General features: G+C 42.5%; 2 protein-coding genes across 4 annotated transcripts; one reads left to right on the top strand and one right to left on the bottom strand.

Annotated features, from left to right (window-relative positions):
* Positions 1-731: 731 nt before the first annotated feature.
* Positions 732-14,988, top strand: cib (thymosin beta cib). 3 transcript variants are annotated; one of them, XM_065495965.1, is made up of 6 exons: positions 734-889; positions 13,340-13,483; positions 13,766-13,879; positions 14,008-14,121; positions 14,235-14,348; positions 14,410-14,988. In XM_065495965.1, exons 2-6 carry the CDS (start codon positions 13,342-13,344, stop codon positions 14,433-14,435), a joined length of 510 nt encoding a protein of 169 aa, XP_065352037.1. In that variant the 5' UTR covers positions 734-889; positions 13,340-13,341; the 3' UTR covers positions 14,436-14,988. The 3 variants fall into 3 exon arrangements, with proteins under 3 accessions (XP_065352038.1, XP_065352039.1, XP_065352037.1); XM_065495966.1 differs by lacking the exon at positions 13,766-13,879 and having other exon boundaries at positions 732-889; XM_065495967.1 differs by lacking the exon at positions 14,008-14,121 and having other exon boundaries at positions 732-889.
* A 152-nt stretch (positions 14,989-15,140) lies between these two features.
* Rap1 (RAS oncogene family member Rap1) lies at positions 15,141-21,247 on the bottom strand. Its single transcript, XM_065495964.1, has 4 exons — positions 20,931-21,247; positions 19,994-20,224; positions 18,004-18,285; positions 15,141-17,215 (listed from the first exon to the last, which is right to left on the bottom strand). Exons 2-4 carry the CDS (start codon positions 20,174-20,176, stop codon positions 17,126-17,128), a joined length of 555 nt encoding a protein of 184 aa, XP_065352036.1. The 5' UTR covers positions 20,177-20,224; positions 20,931-21,247; the 3' UTR covers positions 15,141-17,125.
* Positions 21,248-21,818: the final 571 nt, after the last annotated feature.

The following is a 21,818-nucleotide window of genomic DNA, read 5'->3' as shown; positions in this document are numbered from 1 at the left end:
GTCATTCGAAAACATTTTTATTCATAGCGATATTTGGCAAATGTGTGTCCCTTCTTTGGACGGTTTTTTAAATTCAATAAAACTGTAATGAATTTTTCACTAGAAGTTATTCAAGAAACATGAAACACCTAGTATTATTGTCCTTGTCGAAAAAATATTGTGCTGAGCCTGATTTTTGTTCCAAAATTTGGGGTTCTTTTAGCAGTTGATTTTATTTTTAATTTTAAATGGTTCCCTTCATGTTTTTTATTGATCTTAAAATTTAATTTTAAAATGTGGCTTTGGTTGATTTTGCACCTTATTCATTTTCTAAATGTCAAGAGAGACGTGTTAAATTTGTAGCAAAACCCCATCTTTGCTGTTATTTCACTAATTAAGAGTGCTAAAATTTCAATTTAAATCCGAAAACATACCTCATTTATTTGCTCAAATATACTAGTATTTTATTGCTAAAAGTAGTGCATGGAATTAATTTTTGTATTATATTTTCACCAAAGGGTTTTTTAAATAGGGAAAAATTTATCAAAAATTTCCCTGCCCTTTTGTTAAAGAGCAAGGAAATCAGTATAATTCTAATTGTATAATAGGTAATGAATTTTATCACACATTAATTCCATTAATTTATTATTTCTAATTCGTTAAATTGTGACTCACCGTGCTCCCTGCAGGCTGCGGCGCAAACTACCTGCGGCAAGCGAGCCAGCCGTCTGGGTCTGGGTGGGGCGGCGCGGGGGGAGGGGAAACACGTCTGGACTCGGCGAGACTTGGACAACCACTGCTCTGCCAGCAAGCAAGCGCTCTACCCGCCCGCCAAATAACCCGCAAACGTTTCTTTCGGCTTGCCGACGCCTTCCTGACTCAACAACACCCTCGCCACCAGCCAACTGCAGTGAGTATCGTCGGGCCGAAAGCCCGCTCCCTTCCCGACACCCTGCAAACCGCGGTCAATCGGCCGAATCGCGGCAAATGCGGAGTGCGTCCGTCGCTAGGACACACCCTGACGCCGAAAAACGGCCGATTCCTTAGTCAAACACGTAACGCCGAGTGCGAAGACCAAATTATAGCATCTATTTATTTCATAATTTTGTATCTAATCGGAATTTCCGCGTGCCAAAAGCGTGTTGCTGAGGGGGTTTCCCGCTTCGCCACCCTATGCAACCCCTTGTGAGAGCCTCACTTCGCAGCATCCCCTATATCATATTGCTTTTTTGAAATTTAATATTATTCATTTTGTGTTAACGCTTTTTCAATGCTACTATAAATACTAAAATATAGTCTTCAGTGCAAAACATGACAGTTAGCAAAAACTCAGTTTATATGTAATTATAACTGACAATGAATTTTAAAAAATGAAGAAAAAATTGTACATAAATCAACATTTTGTCTGCATTTACTTATTTTGCAGTCAGACTCAATTTCGTCGAATTTAATCATTTTCGGTGCCGAAGCGCAGCATTCGGTCGGCAATTTTTACACAACATCAGGTGTTGCCGAAGCCGGTCGCGGAGTCGTTGACCTAGAATCGTTGTGCGAGAACTGCGGCCACCTGCTGCACGGCAGCTGTCCCTGGGCGGCCGAAACGGGCCGTCAACCCCGTGTCCACCCCTTTTCCTGCCCTCCACCGGGGGCTGAGGGCGGCAGACCGTGTTTCCCAGGGGGAAACGGGTCAGGCGGGAAAAAGGCCGGCCATCTGAAGGGCGTTGGCTTCGCCTCTGAGTCATCCAAAGGAAATTGACTGGCGATGCACTGTGTTTGCTCGCTGCGCAGCTTTCGCGGCCGCTGCTTCTGTTTTGCAAAGTGCTCGTTACAATTTCGTGTTTCGTATGTGGTCGGATGATTTCAATCGAGTTTCTGGAAACGCATTCAAACAGGAGACAGGAAAGCGTCGTGGTTTTATGGAGGAAGTTTTCAATTCCGATTAAAGTTGAGTTTTTTTTATCACACTGAATATAAACAGACGGTCTGACTGAGCTACATAAATAAGTTGTTGAAAGGGAACAACGAGAAGAATTTTCATATTTTGTCGTTTGATTTTATTTATTTCTTTCTTTATTGTGGGGCAGAATCATTTTATTTAAAAAAAAATGTATTTAATTGATTCTTTTTCTGAATAGTTGCTCAATTTGTTTCATCGTTTAAAACACAAAATTAAGAAGAGACTTAAATTATAATACTTCTAACCTCCAGAAATGCAGAACTGAATTTGGCTTGCATTGTTTCCCTCCCTTAACTAAACACAAAGACCCTCCTTTTTTATAAAAATTTCTGAATCATTTTATCAGTTGTGATTTGTTCAATACATAATCCTAAAATTCTCTACTTCAAATCTCCTACACTAAAGGATTGGCAATCCTCTCAAAATTGAGATCTGTTTCCTTGCGAACAACAAACGAGCCAGCTAATAAATCTGTTCGCTGGGAAAGAAAGAGGAGAAAGTTCGGCTGCGCACTCCGACCAAATAAACTAAGTTACGTGTGTGCGCGATGTTCCTTTCTGCGTTGCGAAAGACCATTTGGCTCGCATTCGGCACGATTTGCATGATTTTCTAGACATGCTAGCTTATGCAACTGCGACAAGCCGATTCTCGGAGAATTCTCGCCGGCCACAAGCACCTGGACGGCTTCGTGAGACCCATGTTCTGCAGAAAAAAATCATTTGAGCCGTGTGCAACCTGCGAAGCGAGAAATTTGTTTAAGAAAGCTTGAAACTTGAGCCGTGTGAGTGAGTGACCATGTGCGAAATATTTTTAATTTTTTAGCGACAACGTTAAGAGCAAAATAACTTGGAACATTAAATAAGCATGAACAAACTTAATGATTTAAATTTATCAAGTCTGCCCAAGTATATTTATCGAGACTGCAGCTAAATCATTTGCCGAAATAAATTGAATATAATAGAATGACTGATGATGTTGATGGAAGGGAAATCTGGCGTCATGTTATAAAACGAGAGGTCAGCGAAGAGAGCAGCTAGTAAACAGTGACTTCATCAATATTCAGGAAGGCAAAGATGGGCATCTGGGGCCCTGGAGTTGCTATTTAATTTCTGGCATAATTAACAAAGCTAACAAAGGCAAAACCAAAAAGATAACAACACGATAATGGTTTAAGAGGAATTTATGTTTCCAAATCCAAAACTTAAAAAACCTTTAGGCCGATGCGCTATCCTTTTTTTAGAGACTGAAGTTCAGGTGAAGCGTTAAAAATTCGGGGTTTTGAAATGTCTCTTCTAGAAATCGGATTTTATTTCATAAGTTTCCCCGTCAAAAAGGTATACAAGTTTGAATAGCTCTCGTTGAGAGGAATTTTAATCTCCATTAAATGGTCAAGCTTAAAACGTGAATTGTTATCGTTTATCGTAACTCCTATTCATTTGAACCTTGTATCAATTCCGCTTAAAATTCTTTACCCTTGCTATGATGATGCCATCTGTTCACTGACCTTTCTCTTTGTCTAGCTCACGTTTTTCTTACTACTTCATTCTTTGCCCCTGCAGCCTGATAATTATACGGTCCTACATTATTTTAAAATCCAACACTCTCTCCTGCTTTGAAAATAGGGTTCGCTTGTCATTTTAGTTTTTTTATGCAATAGAAATATCCAAGAAGATCAGATTACTCTTTTGAATTCGCTAATGGATTAGTTTCGCTTAGTCACTCGACTTTTCCCCGGCGGCGGCGGTGGCGGTTGCATTTCGGCGAACCTCCCCCTCGGCTCGTCAGACGAAATTCGCAATATGTGACTAACCCTGCAGCCGAGCGGAAGGGAAACCCCCTGAATCGCCCCTTGGGCCGGCAGCGTGCGCGCACGGAGCGAAAATCTCTGGCTGGCAGCTGCCGAGTACATGCTCTCGGTACATACCCTCATTACCCGTTTGCCGTCCGCTCGACGGTGAATTATTGAAAGAAAACGGGAAAAACGGCGGGGGGATTTTTATTAAAAGTGCGGCAATGAAGACGCACGTCACTCCTAAAGTGGATTTCTATCGCGTTTATTTTTTTCTGCTGCTGCGCCGGCAGGATGAGAATAATTGCACTACATGCCCATGTACGCTGCACGCGCGTTGCCTGTACATACGCGCATGTAAATCGAGTCCTTGTTGCAGCCCGCGCGTGAGTCATCCACTCGACAAGGCGTCCTCTCATTTTGATGGATCGAGCTCGCAGCTCTCCAAATGCAGTCGCAACCTCATTTTTCTCTCTCGAGATAACCATTCACGGTTTCAATTACGAGGGAATTACGGGAAAAATTATGGCTGCGCCTTTCTGGTTGATAAGTAAGCTCGCTTTGGGTGTCGTTTCGCGATAAAGGAAGGTGTGTTTCCCACTTTGGCCGGTTTAAACGACGGACCCAAATACGTTGAAAAGTTGATGATTTGAGTAAATGGAACGTTATTTGAATATTCCTGGTAAACAACTAGAAATTATTTAATCATCAGCAGTTTAGATTATATTGATCATCAAGTGTCTATAAATTGATTTTAAAGTGAACAGATACTGCCGTTAAGTTCAGAAGGAAAGAAATCTGTGATGGTGATGGTTGTGCAATCAAAGTGTTTCTCTCTTTTACACCTTTCTTGGAAATAAAATTCTGGTTGTAAAGCGTTAAAATTGTTTTGAAGGCAGTGAGCTCTACATTTTTTTTATTTCGATATCACATAAGTTACAGTTTAAAAAATAGTTTACAGTCATTTTAGTTGGTTTAAAGCATGACACATACAATTTGGAGTGGCATTGAAATGTGTGACAAATACAATTAAGCTTAAAGAAGCAATCGAACTAGAAGGAATTTCTTCGTCGAACTGAAAAGAATTTGTTATGAAACCAAGAAAATCCGTAACAAAATTTCATCTCTGCCTTTTTATCCAATGCACGTAGTCAATTAAACAGTAGACGATTTGCAGCACGAAATAATATTTAAGCAGCTCTAATGATGTCTAAAAACAATGCTTAGGCTCATGAATGAAAGAACGTGGGTGGTCGATCACGTCCTATGCAATCTCTCGAATTTCTCTTGCCAGCGAAAAGCGAGCCTTGTGTAATTCGCTCGTTCATCTCACAAAGTGCATACAAAAGACAAAAAGCAGGCCTCTCTCATTCATCTCTCCTCAGTCTGATTGCGGTCTTTTGCCACTGCGGCGAATCGCCAAATGAAAAGAGCGTCTGCCGTCTCAATTCTCCCCGCCGCTGGTTTTTTCCTCCTTTTCTACAATGTCCTTGTGCGAGTGTGTAAAACATACACATGTGTTTGGTGCTGGCTGCGAAAGGAAGAAAGAAAGCTGCGCGAATTTGAGGTGACCCGGCGCATAGCTGCCGCGTGACCTCATCGGTGCCCATTTCGTGCAGCTGCGGCGCCGAATCCTCTATGCAAATCACGCACTCACTCGCGGACGGACGGAGGACGAACACCCAATTCGATTTGTCTGGCCGTGAAGGTGGCTTTATCTGCAAGTGCGTCTCAACTTCTCAACAGCTTCCGCGTTTTCTCGCTCACTGATGCAATCGGCGCAAGCGAATCCTTCATATGCGCAGTAGCTTATCCTTGATCCGTGATAAAACTTGCAAAGACAGAATAAAAAAAATATATATTTAAAAAAATCCTTGGCCCAAGAGCAGTTAATTGCTTCTTCATAATGAAATTAATGGGAAATTGCTATTGAACGATTTAAATATTAATTCTAAATTTATTCTTAAGCCAAAAGCAATTTATTATGCTACTCAATCCTACCAAAATATTATTCAAAACTGGAAAAAGCATTGTTTGTAATTAAAATTGGGTAGTAAATTTTGATTTAAATTAAAACATGCAAACATCCTTATACAGTTCACTCGAAAAATTATAAATAACATTAAATTAATACCCAAAAGGATTTTACGGATAAATCAAAGACAATATACAGGCAAAGCGTTTGCATCCTGTCTGGAAAAGGGCGATAAAATTTGCACTAATTAGCACCAATCTGCGATTTTAACTCGCCACTAGGGATAACACCTCGGCGCTAACTGGAATTTCCGGTGCGTTCTCTTGCCTCCCATCGAAGCGCCGCGATGCAACGGGCTGAGGGTAAACGAAGCCAGATGAGAAGCAATTAAAAGGCCTCTCGAGTAAGAAGGGAGCTCTTACATTTATTAGATAATGACCGGGCTTTTATGTTTCTCTGTCTCGCGGGCAGGGAGAGTAGTGCTCTTAATTAAGAAGAGAAGTGAAATGCGTCTGGTGTTTTAATTTTGGCTGGCGTCAACGATGACGTGTGGGAACCAAGGAAAAAAGCCACCCCTTTCCAGCGACATGTGGCAGAGCACAATTACACAACGCGCATCGCGTCTTCTCTCCCTTTCCCCGCCACGCTGCGAAACTTTGTTGGCCACATGCGCGATAGTCGTCTTTTGGCCACACTCCAGTCGCATAAATTTGCGATGAAAGGAAAAGAAGGAGACTCTATAAAAACACTAAAACGCGTGTCTCAAAGGAGTAATATTGGCTCTGCTTTTTATATAGCCCTATTCAATACCCTTTGCGGGGTATATATTAAAAAGACACCTTATTTGACGCTAAGAAACTAGAAAGTTATTGAAAGTTAATTTCTTAAAGCTTCATTTTAAATAGAATTAACTTTTTCACGTACTTGTGATTTTTCTGGCAACACATTTACTCCGAACTGGGCAGATCTGGGAATTTCCTAAATATTCCAGCTGTCGCCTAGAGTGTTGTTTTACTTGTTGCTTTTTCTAATGAGACTGTTCGGGTGCATTGACAGCAGGAAAAAAAGCACGTAATTTTTCATATCTTGAGTGAATATGTGTCAGCGACAGATAAAATTGATATTCGCGGCAGTGAGTGAGAACAATGGAAAGGGCAGATAATTCAAATATTGGCAGATAATTCCTTTGTTTTATCGACGGGCTCGCGTACTCAGGTCAGAGAACTTATTGTGGCCTCGAAATGAGTGAATTCCACACGATGTATTCAAATTTTGGTGCGCCAGCTGACAGAGCCGCCCAGTTTCCTCCTTTTGTGCGCGCACAACTGGATCACGGAGGCGTTTGTGAGCCACAAACGCAGCCAGCCGCGGAAAATCCATTAATTTTTGCCTCTGTAATAGTTTAATTATCAGCAGACTTTTTGCTCATGTTTGCCGATGTAATATTAACCGAGAGATACGCACTTGGTGTTGCGTGGAGAGGTAACTGTTTCCTAATCCGCCATTTGAGCTGCAGTTCGTCACGTTCACTTGCGTTTTATGGCAGGAAAAGTGAATAAATTTAATTATCAGGCAAGCAACACAAGGATAAAAATTGAGTGGAAACCATTATTAATTCACCCAGCGTTATATTAAAACTGTATTTTGACAGGCTAGAAGGATACTAATATACACTTACTTTCAATTAAAGTCAGATTTTAATTTTAGATTTGAGGGTTATAAGATAAGACAGTCAAAAGAAGCAAATAATATGTGTAGAGCAGGAAATAGAAGGGCTTGAAAGGTATTGTTTTTATCATATGATGTCAAATTTCCCTTATTGATATATTTTACTTTAAACCTCTTAAAAACTGATTTTTTTCTTACAAGGTTTTTAAAAGTTTATCAAACGAATCTTTCCTTTTTTAAACTGTCGTGTTAAAAGAGAATCGCTCATAAAATTTTGATATAGAAATATACAGCTGACTGAAGAAGGAACTGATAATTTTTAGCGTAATAAAGACGTTAACTTCAAGGAATATGTCCGGAACGTCCGGAATTTCAATTCAACGTAAAGCAAATAACCTCGTTAGTAATTTTCAGTACAGTTATATATTTAGAACTTACAGAAAAATTGAATTATATTGCTGTCATTCTGATTTCTTCTTTATTTGTGTCTTTAAAATTGAATGCTATTTATTTTCGCCATCTCTTCTTGAAAACGATCCTGGTAATGCACGGGGGGTCGCTTTGCTTGTACATGCCACCTTGTTTCGGGTGCATTGCGCCCGGTTTTAGGGTTCGTGCACTCGTGCCCGCATCATCCTTCACACACGCTTCACACACGGTGCAATTAGCTCGTCTGCTCGGCTGCTAATTTATTGCCGAGAAAAATTGAACGGAAACGCGACGTGCGCGCAATAAATCTGCAATAGGCGGCGCGTTTGTGCGCAACAAAACACACGCGGCGGCACAAACGTACGACGTGCCGAATCTATTAAAAATGCAAATATCCGGCCGGAATTACTTAATTAATTGGCCGACGCGCTCTGCTTGCACGCTGCCTGAGCCTTGAACTCGATCTTGTCGGTGCGCAGGAGGTTTTTGAAAGTCGGAAAAATGAGATTCTTTCTTGTGAGGCGCAGAACAGGAATACCCTGTTTGTGAAACAGCTGCGGCAAATGACCGCCTTGTTTCCATCTTTGTAATAAAACAAACACTTACTTCGGAGGCAATAAAATAATTTGTTTTAAGAACATTAGATTCACTACTTTAAAAAGTGGTGCTAAAAGTAATCCAATTATTCGTTTCTTGATCTTTTTGATATTTTTTTCTGTTCCATTAGACAATTTCCAACTCCGTCTAAGAATTTTCTTTTTATTCAACAAAAATTCACAATAATTTGTACCTGCTGACAATTTAAATTTAATTTTCACTCCTAACAAACGCTTGCTCCCGAAACCTTGTTGCTCATGAGGCAGCAAAAAATTTAATCCGAATAAACGAGCTTTTCCAGTTGAGCGAAGATCATGAAATTTATTCCGTATTCATCAATCCGGTAAATCCAAATGGCGGTTGAGGTATTCTGAATTTCAACTTGAGCTGAGAATTGAGAAACGAACCGCCGATCGCTGCAGTGATTATCAATCAGTGTCCTTCTTGCGAGTGAGTCGTGAGCACTCGTCGAGTGCAAATTGCTCGCGTCAGCATTCGGCACAATCAGTCTGGCACACTCGCACGCGGGGCAAACTTCCTGTCGAGTGGAAAAAAACGAGACGGATCGAGGATTGGAAAAACATCCAGTTAGCATGCAGGAGAAATAAATGATCGGCGTAATTGCCGGCCGGCGCATTCGCGCTCCGCCGACTTTTCTGCTGCGTCTGGTGCACGAGCGGAATTTCAAACATGAGTGAGAGAGAGAGGCAACGAACTAAAATGCGCCGTTTCCTTCCGCCCGTGCTGTGCGTCCGATTGACAAAAGCTCGAGGGAAGTCGAGCCGCGCGGCATGGCAATGAGAAAGAATGAAAGAAATTAACGACCTTTGCTAGAGAGTTTGCCGAAGTGAGGCACGTTGACTCACTCGCCGCGGCCGCGCGTTGTGCCTATTATGGGCAGAAATTGTGCCAAGTGAGAGTCGGCCGGCGCACACCTGGCGCGTCCAGAAGGCGCCACCCGGCACGTCGCACCCTCCTCCTCGCGGGGTGCAGCCTCCTACACTTCCCAGAATCGGTTTTCTCGAAATGCACGGTGTCAAAGGGCCAAACCTGAGCGGACTGGCTTTTACGTCTTAATTACTTCTCTCGTTAACCCGAAAACACTTGGAAGACGTATTTTGCTGTGATGACCTTGCGGAGAAATTGGCTAGCTGGCACTTGTGGGGAGAAAATCTAAACTCCATACATTAGTTTTTTTACACGTCGACTGCCTAGTGATTGATAAAGGACAATAAAATAATATCTTGTAGACTTTCATGAGTCGGTTATTGAGTTGGCAAAACCTGCTGTTGTGGCCGTCGAAAGTAAAAAGAAGCATTTCAAATGTCGCAGAAGCGCTTAGATAAGCCCTTTTGCAAAAGGATTTTTGCTTCCGTGTTTCATAATTTTATGACTGACAACTGAAGGACGAAAAATGTGTGCAAACCTAAATAGTATAATGGAGGTGCTCGTTGTTTCCATTTTTTTTCTGACTTTTTGCTCTAAAGACAAAATAATGCTGGTGCGGAGTTCTGGATTATTTATTTTTAATTTAAACTAGGTTTCCAAAGGCAAAAAGTTTGCGTAAAATCAAAATTTCCCATTATTACAAGAGAAAATTAACTAATGCAAATTTTGCTTTTTATTTGGTGAGCTGTGCCTGCTGATTCTCGGAAAAAATACCACATTATTATCATCTTGCTAGTGGTAAATAATTATTATAACCAACCACTGATGATTTTAACTTAGTTTTCCTCATTTCCAGGTAAATCCCGTAAAATCTTAATTTTTGATATTATTTTCCGTTACACCCACCTTGGTTAGTATATGAATCGTCCAAACCGGTGAACACGAGTGCCTAATGAGAATGGCGATATATTTGGCCAAAAAGAGAAAGTCCCTAAGTGCCAAATCCCACTTCATATCATATCTGAAAGGAAAAATTGAAATTATAGCAAAAGCGTTTCAAATTGAGTAAAAGTTAATCAAAATCCCAACTATTCCACTTTTAATGTCACTCCACTATCCTATACTTCGGTAACAAATGAAATTTTGACTTTTTAGCCAGCAACATTTTAAGTCTGGGATTTCCAATTTAAACTCGGCCCATTATATTTCCTTGCTGTTTATATTTAGAATGACGCCTCTGGACGCGATTCTTGTCCTCGGAGTGCATAATTTTTCAAAGGACGAGCGTAAAAAGTGACGAAAGCAAAACAAATTTATTTTAGGCCCGTGTGTCGCGAGTGAGTGTGTGTGTATGTGCATAACAACACACCACCCTTTTGGCGATAAGCCCTGGGTGCGAGCGCTAGCAGGCCAGGCAGCGCAATTTATTTTATCGCGCGCGTGTCTATTTGCAGGATTAAAGTGTGGGCTGCTCCAGATTTATATTCATTCGCTGCTCTCGCGCTAGCACAGGCCGACCTCATCTTCTCATTCTTCGCCACGGCGCGCTTTATTATTACAATTCGGCGCAACGACCGCGCTCACTTTTTCTCTTTCGATGAATGCTACGTGATGCACGGCGCCGCGCTCTTTGTCGTTGCTCCAATCAGCCGAATGTGGCGCACGACCACTCAATTTGCAGCCTATTCTCTTTGAACAGCGAAAACTAAGTTATTGGACGCACTGCTATCATCAAATTGCAGAGACGTTTGAAACGCTTGAGCCTAAAAATTATAGGTCATTCGTGAAGCAGATGACACAGAGCAACAGCTGTTTGCTGACGGCTGCATTAACAAACTTGAAAGAGGACTCGGGCTGTGAAAAATCATATTTTGTCTCGGCGTCGAGCTGATGATTAGGACTTTAGAAAAGGGCTTAAAAGATCAAGCGTAGTAGTGTATTGTTATCGAAAATCAACTAGTGGCAGCCATAAAACCGATTATTTCTTTGCTCTAACGTTAATCCCAAATCTCCCAGTCGTTTTTTCTTTGAACGGCTGCGCGGCTCAAGTTTTGCTTCAATCCGTGTGCTCGATTTAGCTCTTGATCCAATATTTCACCGCTCACGCCAAGATTGCCGAGCCTCCGCCGCAGACTTGAAACAAGTTGCATTTCGGTGGAATCGCGGCTGAAAAAATGCAAATTTCATCGGCTGCGATGAAGGTCACGCCGCGCACAGCCGAATCTAGAGTAATGAAGCCGCGTGCACGGTGGGTGCTGAGAATTTGCGCGAGATGCGAGTGCAGCCGCTTCCCACGCGAATAACAAAGCCCGGCCAATGCGACAAGAAAAGGCTCAAGTGCGATGAGATTATTCATTGCTCTCCCGCCGCATTTCGCATTTCTCGTCGACGTCGGCTAACGGGCCACGACAAGCTTCCTTTTTCACTCGCTCTTCCTCCCATGCACTCCTTCCTCAAATAGGCATCTTTGCCAACGTCTTTTCAAACATCGTCCATGTGTGCTGTCGATTTTCTTTTTTGCTCCTGTCCGCCCTATTCAGGCGTCGGACATCATGCTTTTTACTGCTCGCCGAAATTTCGTTTCGCCGGGTTATGACCCGTTTTTCAGCGGTGTTTGCGTGAAATCGCCTTCCGTTATGCCTGAAGCAACGTTATTTTTACTTTCTGCCGAGTGAATAAAACTCAAAACCGATATCCCCCAGAACAAAACCCCCGAAATCGATAACTGTCAGGCTCCGCTCCAGCTGTGCCAACAATAAACGCGCAGAAAATAGAGTAACTCAGGATCTAAAAATAGTCGGCGCACTATGGAAGTCGACACCGGCAGCACGCGTACATCCAGCTTTTGCTTATGAACTCGGCACGACAATGCTTATGAAAGAGCCAAAGACACAATGTGGTATGTGGTAGCATTATATCATTTTTATTCTTAAATCCCAAATTTTGTGTTGGACATATTCTCATTCCATTCCAACTTGAGATATATTTTCCGACCTGAAATCTTAAAAAAAAAATACCGGGCTAGTCTGTATTCCATAAAATTCTTCATTTTTACAAATAATTGTTTATTCACCAGATCCGCCTACACTAAAATATGTATTTTTTATTGAAGCCTTGAAAGATTACACCTTATTATGGCAATTATTTCTAAACTACTCCCCACCTATATATGGATGCATTGTTTACATCCACACAATGAAATGATTCTCAACTGCTTGCCCAAAACATTCTAGAACAGCATCCAAAATGGCTTTGCTTCCTGTCCTGGCGACAGACGTGCTGACGGTACACCTGCTCCGTCATCCCGTAATTTCAGACTCGGAATTATTTTCCTGGATCGGTGTGTGTATTTTCGAGCTTGGCACAGGAATTAAAAGCAAGGCTGTAACTCGAACGCGCATTGGTCTGTGGTGTGGTTCGTGCATCCATCAAAGTGTCAGCCAGTTTTCGGTTTTGCGGCAGTGCGCGCGCGTGTCGCCGCGGTAACTAGACCGGCTGAAATATTGGATAGAGATTCGCGGTGGAGGCAATGACCGGGCGATAAAATTCGCTACTGTGGAAAATCCGAACACACTGCGAACGATTTTTCGTCCAATACGTGGCAAAGAGCAGATGATAGTTAAACGATGATAAAATATAAACCGAAGTTTTTCATTTCATTTAAATAATGAAAATGATTTTCCGATGGCTTCCCTCATAGACCAACATGCAAGGAATGGAACAATTAGTAAAAGAAAGCATAATATCACACGCTCTCCTAATGTATTCAGCCCCGTAGGCCTCATTAGCAGTACTCAACCTCCAAAACAAAATTCATCAAGCGTTCGCCTGCATTCATCGTCTCTGACTGAGTGCTAACGAAAAGAGTAACGAAAGAAAACCCCGCAACTCGAATCTCCCTGTGATAGCCAAAAATTCCTTCCTTACACATTTGAGCTATTTTCAAACAGCGAAAAACTGCTCTTATCATCACTAAAAAATTCTTGAGGGCTGGAAAATATAAATTTCGTGCACCTTTTTAGTAAATTTCATTTTAGAAATTGTTGTTTTGTTGCAGATATGTCTGACGCCCCTCTGAGCCCGACCTTGAAGGAACTGCCCAAGGTGTCTCCCGACCTGAAGTCTGAGCTGCAGGACTTCAACACGGAAAAGCTGAAGAACGCCGAGACCAACGAGAAGAACGTGCTGCCCACAGCCGAAGGTGACCGCGCCAGCTTCATTATTTTTCAGTCGTATTTCGCGCTAGCGCCATAATTGGCGAGCCAGAGATTATTTGAAATATGTACCGGTGCGCCATCATGAACCGACGGAATGCGGCCCGTTCAACCTGGTGTGCACACTTTTTACACACCACACATACACACGTTCTGTTTTCGTAGTTTGTAGTTTTTCACGCATTTTAAGCTAGACCGATTCACCGTTTCTTTTTTTATGGTTTTGTATGTAGTCATATTTTTATTTCGTTTCCGTTTATTTTGGTAAGATGTGGCCCAGGAAAGAACCCACCAGGATCTGATCAAGGGCGTGGAAGACTTTGACACGAAAAAGCTGAAACACACCAACACTGTTGAAAAGATTTGCTTGCCAGACAAGGAAGGTGCGTATCTTGCACGCTTTGTAGAACAATTTGATCGTGGAGTCGTTGAGCTTATGTTTTATTTTTCGTGATTGCATGATTCTCATTTTGATAACACGCATGCTCTTTTGTTTCGTTGCGCACCTCAGTTGTCGAGCAAGAAAGGGTGCACCACAACCTGTTGAAGGGCGTCGAGGGCTTCGACAAGGACTCGATGAAGCACACTGAGACCAACGAGAAGAACCCCCTCCCCGACCCAGAAGGTTTGCAATTAATGTTGTTTTCCCGCATTGATAATTAAAGACGATTTCAGAGTGAACTAATCTAGTGTTCCTTGTTGTACGAGATTTTAATTTGCTTCATTTCCCTACTTTAGCTATCGAGCTGGAGAAGGGGCAGCAGCAGTTGATCGCCGGTATCGAGAACTTTGATGCCAAGAGCTTGAAGCCCACGGAAACCCAGGAGAAGAACCCGCTCCCCACCAAGGAAGGTGAGAATTGATAGTTTCCGAACCGGAAGTCATGACACCTAACTTTGCACGTCGCTTGCAGTGATCGAGGCGGAGAAGTCGGCTTGAGTCGTGTAATCCTTTCAGCCCGCACCGTCACCGCCACTTCCCCGCGAGCAAGTCAACGACGCCAACAACTACTGTTCTCTGCGAGATGCTGAACTACTAACCCATTCTCTCTTTTCTACTTCTTGTAAAATTATTATTAAATTACATGGATAATTATTGTGTCTCCTTATATTTTACGTGGAATAGTAAGCAGGAATTTTTGTTACAAGTCAATTTACGCGTTCTGCATGCGTCCAAAAAGCCAAGGGTCCGTTGGCAGGATTGCTGCCATGCTGTGGGTCTGTTCAGTATAGATGTATTGTGTTGCGCAAAAGCCTACTTTGTAACCGCAGGCCGAAGAGCACAGCAAAGACATTCCTCGGTCCACTCACCATTGTGCACCTTCGGCCGGCTTTTTTGTACCAATCAAAGTTTTCTCACGTGCGAACCACCCTGTGGTTGTATTTTTTCAACAAAGTTTGATGCTTTTCCAACGCAAACGATCGAAGTGCTTATTTTGTAAAAAACCCTCGGTGAAATTTAGAAATAAAGATGCAGAATTCAAAAATGTGAATGACGTGGCTGTTTTATTTTTGTTCAGCTGGCATAACCACTTTGCGGCAACGCAGGAAGTGAGATAACAATTTATCAGCAGAAACTGAAAACAATAGGCACCGACCACCGTGGTTATGCAGGACAAGGGAGACGAATGAAGAGCAAAGCAAATAATTTTCATGCTTTTATTTTTACAAGAGTAGAACAGATCTTAAACTTTAAAACAGAGATTAAAATACAAGGGGAAGGGGGCAGTTGTTTTCCATCAATGATACCAGAATTTTTTCAAGTTACTTATTACCATCCAAAACAATTTCCCATCAATTTTTGGCAGAAAGGCGCAGAAGACAGTTTACAAGCATCATCATTATTATCTTCCATGTTCTCGGAAATGGATGGTCCATTATTCGGTTTTCAACAAAAATAACCATCCGCAAGACTAAAATACCCACGATTTTGTGCTGATATATATTTTCGATTATTACTCCCACGTTATTTTTCCTTTCTTGCTCACTACGCTCCCAAGAAGCAAAACAAAAACGTCTTAAACGATAGAAAATCATCGCTTTTGATTTTCCTTAAACGATACCCAGAACGCCCCTCTTATCTCAAATGCGTATTGATTTTCTATTTTCACTGCCAAAAATGCACGACCGCACTTCCGGTGCTTTCAACGAGACCGTATTTCCACAGATAAAACTTAAACATGCTCAAAAATGCATCCAATTTCATCGGAAATAGTTGTTAATAATATTCAGTAATTACATTAGTTCATAATAATAATCATAATTACACTGACTTGCTTTGAGACGCTTCAGCAGTCTCTTAACTTTCGCCTTCAGTGTATAACTTCCGAGAGAAATGCCAAACATGAACAGAAAACTGATATCATTCGAACATCACTTTGTGTGTTTACCTGTAGCAGTAAGCGGTTATACATTTTTTTCTTTTAAAGCTCGTGGGCGAGAGAAAAATATATTATTATATGCGTGTGTATTGATAGCAAATTATTTATCGTGATCAAGAAAGCGGTACGATTACTCTTAACTAAACGGCGCGGAAACCAAAACCGGGGGGTTGCTTCCATTGGCGTTGGGTTACAAAATTAGAAGCTTCGAGTGGCTCGATAGTCAGCGGTCCCGCCCGGTCCGACTTTGGAAAAGACAGACACGAAAGAAAGTCGAGGAAAAGAGATGGGTGAGCAGCGCAAATTTCCTTTACTGCGTGAAAGACGTCAAAATTGCTCATCAGTTGCGAGTAGTCCGATTGGTCCAGTGGGTTTGCGATGCAAATTTTGTACATCCGAAGTCACTCGTCGGCAAAAACTATAGCAGACGGATTCGAATTCTTTCCAAACTCGGCGCGGCGGGACCACAAAGCTATTACTGCGAATTAGGAAGTTGTCCGATTCTCATTCATCAGAGGGGTGACACACACTTATGTTACACATTCATTAAAAGAGTTGGATGACAATATATTCTCGATTTCTGTCTGCTTTAAATATTAATAGTCGATTCTTGCTAATTTGATTTTAGTTTTTGTTGTGTTGTGTGGGGGGAGGCAAGTTCGCTGCGCCGATCGGCGCCGGCCCGCCACGCTGGCACTGCCGCTGCGGCCAAAATCACAGAAAGCGTCAATGTCTTTGGCACTCGAGGGCCAGCGGCTGGGCCGGCCGTCTGCGGGCGACTCGCGGGGAAAAACGCAACCCGGCCGACAGTGGTTCTCTCTTCTTAATCTTGATCTGCAGCGGTTGTTACAGTGAGGAGTAAGAGACGATGGCAGTAGTACATAGCAGTAGAATTTTTATACCGAAATACTATAAAAGGACACGAGCCGGGCGACAGAAAATCGGTCCTCGGGAAACAAGCAAACACGGGGGGCGGTCCATCAGCGTTTAACCAAAAACGTATCACCAGATTGCGCAGCCGGCAGCACAAAACCAACAACACCGATCCGACAGGGTGGGCAGGGGGTCAGGGAAAGAGGGGGTGGGGGAGACTCGATTTGTGCCTGCAGTGAGTTTGACAGAGTAGTTTGTTTGTGTGTGAGTTCGGAAAAGTCTTTCATTATGCGGGAAGGACGAACGGTCGTCGTTGATCCTTTTGCAGTTGGTTTTCCCTCGTTTCGAAAATTATTAGTCAGGGCGTGGGGCGTGATTAGAGCAGGATGCAGTGAGTCTTCTTTCTCAGTTTTTGCTTCTTCTCAGGGGATTTCTTGTTGATTTGCCGAACAAGATCGTAGAATATCTGAAAACACGATTGAAATTAGAAAAAATTGCTTTCAGAGACAAGAATAGGTTGTTAAACTTGTCATCATTATATCTGAAGAAAATTTTTCTGTACAATTTTTTTATCGCTCCATGCGTTATCAAAGTTGAAGTGCAAACATAAAAAATTTTAAAGCGGAAAGAGTTATAAATTGGTCGTGACATATCAAAAATGGGGTCAGTAATATTTGTTACAGAAAATGAGCACAGGCCGTTTAATCTTCAACTAGGCTGAAATTAAAAGATGACTGGCTTCAAATAGATGATCTGCATCTGCAGATTAAATGCATGAATAACCATTCGAAAAATTAAAAGTTTTAGATTTACTTGATAATTTCTTATCATATGATATCAGATGGCCCACACATTTTGATTCATCATGACTCATGACAAAGATTTTGACCCGTTTTAGTCATTTACATGCTATAAGGAAGGATTGTCTGATGTCTCTTGTTATTAGCCCTTAAAAATATGATTAAGAGCTCTTTTAACAGTGCAGTAAAACTACAAAGCTAAAGCTTAACACCACTAGATTACACAAAATCTGCATGGTGGAGATTTACCAATTCGATCAGATTCGATAAAAATTATATTATCCTATTGAGTCACTAACTCAGTGATCCATTTAGATTATTTGTGGTCAGATGTCACTGCATCATGTCAAAAACAATCGACTCAAATTTTTACAGTGAAAGCCACAGGTGTGCAGAGTTAAATTGGATATGAATGGGCTGCCACAAGAGAAACCATGTCGACGTTGACACTTACATCATTTACATTGATTTTGGCTTTGGCTGAGGTTTCCATGAAGGCGCAGTTGAAGTTGCGCGCGAGGCTGATGCCCTGATCCTTGCCCACGACACGCTCGTCCTCGAGGTCGCACTTGTTGCCCACGAGCACCATGGGCACCTCCTCAGTGTCCTTGACCCTGAGGATCTGCTCGCGTAAATCCTGCAGGTCGTTGAACGTCGACTGCGCCGTTATCGAGTAGACCAACACAAAACCCTGGCCGTTCTTCATATACAGATCCCGCATGGCAGTGAATTGTTCCTGAAAGTCGAGAGAGAATTATTTCACCACTGCCACGCAACCTTTCTCTACTGGGTAAACCGTCTCAAGTTTTTGTGCAACGAAATATTGTTAAGACATTATTTCTAGGATATTCTTTTAACTATTAAGATTGGTTTTCTCCAAATTAATGAGCAACGCAAACACAAAGGTCAAGGGTCGGTGGATTAATTGGTTCATCGTTCAACTGTATTGATTAGCTGAATACCAGTGTGGCAAAAACCTGTAAGTTTTTAGAAGAGAGTAGTGTACTGCTTTTTATTAGTCAATATCTTGCAGACAGTATTTACGCTTCAGTGTATAGTAATTTGTAAGTTATTAGCCATGACCTTGGTTCAAGCTATGGGTAGAAAAAGCTTCTGCCAAAATTGTGGGCAGGTATACATAAAATATATAACTCTTCAACGCAGCAGATTTTTCCACCGTAGAACTGCTAATATGGTTTATTTGCTGGAAATCGAACATTTATTTTAGCGCAAGCCGTTAAAACGAGGCGAAAAAGAGGTGATAAGAAAATGCAACCGTGCAAATCAACCCCAATATGAATCTGCCAGTAATATTCGATATAATTATCAGTTGGCGTGTCTGTTTGTATCTTAACGCTCCAAAAGAACGTGAATCCTAAGCGATTTGAGAAAATGCGTGGAATTTTCAGTTTGTTTGGGCATTCGAGAGCAAGAAGTAAGTACTTCTTTAAGTTCAGATCTTTAATTAAATACTAGCTAATTCTTAACTTGTTTTTCAAAGAGCAACGAGGAAAAATCAAGTCTGCTCTCCGCCAGTTGTGGTTAAATCGTCAGATAGATAGAAGCCGCAACTGGCTGCGTCGATTTAGGTTTACCGCGTATGAGACTTTAATCTGTAATTCAAAGAAATTGCGGATATCTTGTTTAGCGTTAACAAATTAAATGATAAAAAGCGTTGAGGAGTCACACAATACATGCCATTTCTTAACTCAAAAGTTGAGCAATTCTCAACGCACGTGTCGCTAATTTTAAGTACATCTAATTACGACAGTAACTTAATTATATATTTCTCATTTTTAAGTTAGCACATTTGAAAATAAAATATCAACGGCAACAAACGCAGTCAAATTTCCTCCACGTTGCGCTGAGTTGGTAGCGCGATAAAAGCTCTCTGGATACAATTTGTGAGCCAGCTGCATCTTATCTGCTAATGTGATTGTGTGGTACTCGTCTCTCGCGCTCTCCGCCAGCTCTCAATCAATCTGCCTAATGGCTGCGAAATCACTCGCCACTTGAAAATGAACACAAATGCCCCTTTTTTAATTGGCCAGCGCTTTGATCGATATTAATCCTGCATAATGACCCAAATCTCGGGGTAATAACTCGTCTTCTAGAAGCTTTTGTCAGATTTCAGTTTCATCTGCATGAAAAGGGGTTGCTTGTGCCTAATAGATAGAAACCGTGGCCATCGGTTAGACGAAAACACCTAATATTATTGTTTCCAGTTATTGTTATTGATGATTTTTAAATTTGTTATTTTCAGCTCTATAAAAGCTGATATTCTAGAATTTTGAAATAAATGTTGCTTTAATCACACCAATTTCACAACAACTATTTGCTTCACCTCCTAGAGGTATTTCTCATTCCCTTGTAATGTATTACACAATGGGAGGGTTGCGACAACGGCTTGAAAGGGGGATTTTATATTTTTTGGAGAAACTCACAGTGCCGGCAGTGTCGAGAATCTCGAGCATGCACTGCTGGCCGTCCACTTCGACCTGCTTGCGGTAGCTGTCCTCGATGGTTGGGTCGTACTTCTCGACAAAAATGCCCTGGACGAACTGGACGGTGAGGGCCGACTTGCCGACACCTCCGCTGCCCAAGACCACGATCTTGTACTCGCGCATTTTGGATCACTCGCTGCTACACTCGGCGGAACACTGCGCTGGACAACTCTGAAATGAACCAAATAAATGTTTTCATCATCGCTTCCTTGATAATGTGACGAAATATAATTTTTGGTCGACTCAAAATGGGCGGGGCTTTTGTCAGAGACGAGTAAAGAGGATCTGTTGGGAACAGGAAACTCATTATTCCATTCGTAATGCCGTTTCGAAAGTCGCGTGATAAGACGGGTCGAGTGACTAATGATGACCGCGACAGGCATGTCTCATTATGCAGGTGATCAACAAGTCCCGATTTTGTCAAATGTCAAGGTCATTCCGACAGGTGATCGCGCGCCTCGCTAGAGGTTTCGATTCGTGATTCAGCCTTCGGCAGGCCGAGTAAGACTGCCATTCGCATCGTCTGCAAGCCCGAATTGGAAAGAGTCATGCGATGAGTCGGAATCAGGAAAGCTTCCGCGATTTCCTCATTCCTTTTTTGCAAAGCGAGTCAAATAAGTAGAAGACAGGTGTGTGCATCACCTCGTAAGAATGCGGACCGCACCGAGGGGCGGTGAGGGCCGCCGCAGAGGCGCTCGGGGCCCCTCGGACTTCCGCCGGGGCCTAAATTGGGCGCTGATTAGGCCGACCCACTCCGCCCCCTGCGAGAGTGACACACACACACGCCTTCCTCCTCCGCCTCCCACCGGGACGGAATGCTAGCCGCGCGGGGGGCCACGGGGGCCCCCTGCGGTCGGCGGGCGCGGCCGGCTCTCACCTTCGATGGCCGACCGATGCTCGGGTGGCGAAAAGGGTGTCGGTGCTTGAGCGAGTTCAGGCGCTGCTGCTGCTCCTCCCCAGCAGGGCCATCGCCGCTTGTGTGTGTCGTGTGCCAACAACTGTGCTGCGTCGACACGGGGCCGACTCGTCCGCGTGCACGCCGCTGCGCCCGATACCCAAGGTGCTGCTTGCGTCGACTACGGCCGAATTCCAGGCGTCGACATGCAATATTCTCGCCCGCCGCGGCCGCAAATCTCTCGTCCTCGCTTTTGATACACCGTTATCTGGGGCGATGGCTGCTCAATTTCCGCCTGCGCATGCGCCCCACCCACTCTGCGAAACAATTGACGTCGCGTGAGAGTGTGACGCGGCAAAATGACGGCGTGCGCCCCGTTCGCGTTCGACCGCACAGCACACGCTCCCATTAACTGAACCGCAGACTGCTCTTCCCTATTGCGATTCCGGCGTTTATTAATATCTATCACTATCATTATTTGTCGACGTAATATCTACTTATTATATTTTTGATGGCTGTGCCGCTCCTTGAATAATTTTTTAACTGTCGTGTCGGCAGTTGGCGTTACAATTTACCCAATTGAAAATCTTTGGTGTACCTATAACTCTCATGTGCTCAATTCTCGACTTTTTCCCACGCACAATCTTTCCACTGCACTTTTCAAAAGTTAGCCGTTATTACTTGTTTCCTTTCATTGCAAATTAGTGAATCCGATCTGGCACGAAACAATAATCCAATGTTAACCAGAACAAAATGAAAAATATGAAAAATATAGTAAAAAAATCTTACTACCAAAAAAATGAAAAAAATAGTGTGATTTTGGGAGACCCCCACTGGAAAATATGAAATTATTAGTGTGGAAGGCTTATT

This window comes from Cloeon dipterum, chromosome X (assembly GCF_949628265.1).
Source record: "Cloeon dipterum chromosome X, ieCloDipt1.1, whole genome shotgun sequence".
Classification (NCBI taxonomy): Eukaryota; Metazoa; Arthropoda; class Insecta; order Ephemeroptera; family Baetidae; genus Cloeon; species Cloeon dipterum.
The sequence above is the reverse complement of the archived record's forward strand: the minus strand, read 5'-3'. Positions and strand labels throughout refer to the sequence as shown.

What these genes read in the sequence shown, in the direction of transcription:
- cib (XM_065495965.1), top strand. Translation starts at nt 13,342, where the DNA reads ATGTCTGACGCCCCTCTGAGCCCGACCTTGAAGGAACTGCCCAAGGTG. An exon ending in CGTGCTGCCCACAGCCGAAG is followed by an intron (nt 13,484 to 13,765) that starts GTGACCGCGCCA and finishes TATTTTGGTAAG; the next exon opens with ATGTGGCCCAGGAAAGAACC. An exon ending in CCCGCTCCCCACCAAGGAAG is followed by an intron (nt 14,349 to 14,409) that starts GTGAGAATTGAT and finishes CGTCGCTTGCAG; the next exon opens with TGATCGAGGCGGAGAAGTCG.
- Rap1 (XM_065495964.1), bottom strand. Translation starts at nt 20,176, where the DNA reads ATGCGCGAGTACAAGATCGTGGTCTTGGGCAGCGGAGGTGTCGGCAAG. An exon ending in TTCTCGACACTGCCGGCACT is followed by an intron (nt 18,286 to 19,993) that starts GTGAGTTTCTCC and finishes CTCGACTTTCAG; the next exon opens with GAACAATTCACTGCCATGCG. An exon ending in CCAAAATCAATGTAAATGAT is followed by an intron (nt 17,216 to 18,003) that starts GTAAGTGTCAAC and finishes TCGTGTTTTCAG; the next exon opens with ATATTCTACGATCTTGTTCG.